This window comes from Seriola lalandi, unplaced genomic scaffold, assembly GCF_002814215.2.
Source record: "Seriola lalandi dorsalis isolate HSWRI2012SDOR001 ecotype SW California unplaced genomic scaffold, Sedor1 jcf7180002054965, whole genome shotgun sequence".
Classification (NCBI taxonomy): Eukaryota; Metazoa; Chordata; class Actinopteri; order Carangiformes; family Carangidae; genus Seriola; species Seriola lalandi.
In genome coordinates this window covers 807,580-810,320 of record NW_019525516.1, presented here as the reverse complement: position 1 = coordinate 810,320, position 2,741 = coordinate 807,580, and the positions used below count along the sequence as shown (strand labels likewise).

The 2,741-nt window shown below is 46.7% G+C and overlaps 1 protein-coding gene across 2 annotated transcripts in view; it reads right to left on the bottom strand.

The window, feature by feature from the left end:
* Positions 1–2,741, bottom strand: part of zdhhc16b (zDHHC palmitoyltransferase 16b) — an 8,263-nt gene that overhangs the window by 2,507 nt on the left and 3,015 nt on the right. The window contains exons 2-7 of one of the 2 annotated variants that reach the window (XM_023395535.2): positions 1,701–2,015; positions 1,410–1,604; positions 1,006–1,094; positions 891–919; positions 636–769; positions 94–179 (exon numbers count right to left, since the gene is read on the bottom strand). In XM_023395535.2, the coding sequence (XP_023251303.1) occupies positions 94–179; positions 636–769; positions 891–919; positions 1,006–1,094; positions 1,410–1,604; positions 1,701–1,973 (806 nt within the window). In that variant the 5' untranslated portion in view covers positions 1,974–2,015. The remainder of the gene's footprint in view (positions 1–93; positions 180–635; positions 770–890; positions 920–1,005; positions 1,095–1,409; positions 1,605–1,700; positions 2,016–2,741) is intronic. The other variant, XM_087170856.1, reaches the window with a different exon arrangement.

The window sequence follows — 2,741 nt, the reverse complement described above, 5'->3', positions numbered from 1 at the left end:
GGGGGGGGGGGGGGGGGGGGGGAGGGGGGGGCACATTACAACCTTCATTTGATTTTTTAAACGTAAAGATACGCGTGGGGAAATGTTGCTCACCTGGTCAGCACCCAGAGGAAGATCACACTCTTGTGAGCAGTGGTTTCTTTGAAGGTGTAGTCTGGAGGGGGGGTCTGATAATAACTCTGAAGGGGATGGAAAAATACAGTCAGGTACATATTCACAGTAGTGTCAAAGATGGTGTTATTTCGCTGTCAGAGCCGGCCTGAAAACGTTTAACTTCACATTGTTCACAATATGCATGAATTAAGTCTAACGTGCCTGATCGTATTTAAAGCCAAGAGTTGTTTGTTGACCATCTGGCGAGCAAACGCCCTTGAGATACGACCATCCTGGATTAGAGGTAAATATGAGAGCAGAAAGCTAAGATTGTTTTCAGGTCTCCCCTTTCACTTCTGCTTTGCTATTTGAGATCGACTTCTGTCTTATTACCGTCTGGCAGCAGCTACAAAATAATTAATCACAGACAAACCTCATGAATATAGTAAATACATCCAGTTATAGCTAAGCTAAACTAAACTCTCATAACAGGAAAGTTAAAATGAGTCTGACTCACACTGGCACAGTTCATCCAGCCTCACCTCTATCGCACTGTACGCCTCCAGAAACAGGTCCCGGCTGCTGACGCTGCAGTAGATGCAGCCCAGGGTCATGTAGAGGCAGAAGGAGAAGAAGTAACGGTGGTTGAAATGGCCCACACAGTTGTTCAGCCAGGCTGGAAACACGTTCAGGTCAATATGAAATCCGAAATTACAAAAACACTTAAAACATTTGAGTAAAAGTCGTTTTCATGCATTCTACTTTGGGTTTTTATCTGTTTCCTTTGAAAAGGATACGACAGTGGTGATCCATCTTCAAAACACACCTGCAATATAACAGACAGGATTTACAGAGAACAATAAAACTGGACTGATCAAATAACTCATGAACAGCGCTGGCAAATTATCTCACATGTTGCAGATGCTGCAGTGGTGCGTCCTGGGAGGTTTTGGAGTGATACACTTCTTACAGATGGACACTGAGGGAATATGAATTTTGTCCTAGGATACAGAAAACAAAACACTAAGATTAAGAGGATATATTGCGGCTGTAACCGAAACAAGACGAGTAAAATGCACTTATGCACTTGTGAGAGCGGAGACCAGAGAGGCAGTCAATGGATAGAGCCATATAGTGCCCTTTGTTCTTCTTCTGTTGTCATCAAATGAAAATAAAATACTGTGCAACAGCTCTTTAGGTGTAGTTGAGATCCAAATGAACGCAGAGTTTGAAGATGGTCACTAATTTCTAGTTTCAGTCACAGTCGTCTACATTGCGTCCATACTTATTTCTCCGAGCTGTGAGGAGTTTGGTACCTTGGGCGGGTGTCCAGGAGAGGTGGTGGTGGCCTTGTAGTAATGAAAGACCACCATGACGAGAAGCCAGTGGCCACAGCAGAGGTGCCACATGACCCAGTGCACAGGGTAGGTGCTGATGATGGTGGGTAGGATGAACAGGTAGATGATGACCACGACTGAGGTCGTCAGGAGGATGACCAAGCAGACAAACACCTGAGAGAGAGAAAGAAAAGAGAAGAGAGGGTAAGAAAAGAAGTTCGACGTGCAGACAGAAAAGAAAAGAAAAGAAAAGAAAAGCAGCGAGCTCACCATTCCAAACCAGCGGGTCACATTATCCACAATCCAGTAGACGGGTTCGAACACACAGTCCAGCAGAGTGTCTGAGTTGCTGAGGCTGTTGTGATACAGTGACTTGAGCAGCAGCTTGCTGTAGCCCCACAGCTCCGACCACCTCCCGCCGATCCACGCTTTGCTCCCCCCGCCGCCTCGCCCTCCTCTCTGCGGGCGGCACAGCCGGCACCAACGAAGCGCCAGTCGCATGGCGCGGGAGAGCTGCCACCTCCAGCTGCTGCCCATACGCATGCCACCGCCGCCACTGCCACCTCCTCTCCTACACGCTCTGCCCTCCAGACACACACAAACACACAGACACACACACCAACAGTTACAAACACAGGCTGCGTAAAACAGCAGCTCTTCGTAGCGCAGCCTGATGGCCACTGAGGTTTCCATTGTCCACCTCAAGGAAACGAAGAGTAGTGAGCTCCAACACAAGAGAATAAGCAGTATACAGCACCACTCCTAGAAAGCCCTCTCTTTCCTAGAAAGCACTAAAGTTGTTGAAGTTTGGTGACAGCATCCTCCATGCCACACTTGTCCGTCAAAGCAAACAAGAACAGGAGCTATCAGGTAATGAGCTACGGCCATCAGCCCCAAGAAATAAACTTCTTCTGTTAATAATTTACAGCAAATCCAGATCTCCAGGCCAAAGACCTCCTAGAAACTTGCCGCGGAGTCGCAGTGTGGTAACTCTATAAGAGGGAAACGCAAAGGGATGAATGTCGTAAGAAGGAAATAAAGTGGCTACCTGATCCCGGGGCATCATTTCATGAAAGTGAGTATTGGTTACACAGATAAGGCTTGTTCAGGTTCTCCAAAATAGGATGGCATTAATAATGAGAGATGCTAATCAGGGACCTTTAGTAGACAGTAACAGTAAACAGTTTTTCTTCTTCTATCGTCTGCTATTTGACTTCTCATGGTGACCACTGTAAACTCTGGTCTATAGTTTTTATTCAGCATACACACTTTGTTGGACATTTGAGAATGTCTGAACCCCCCCCCCCCCCC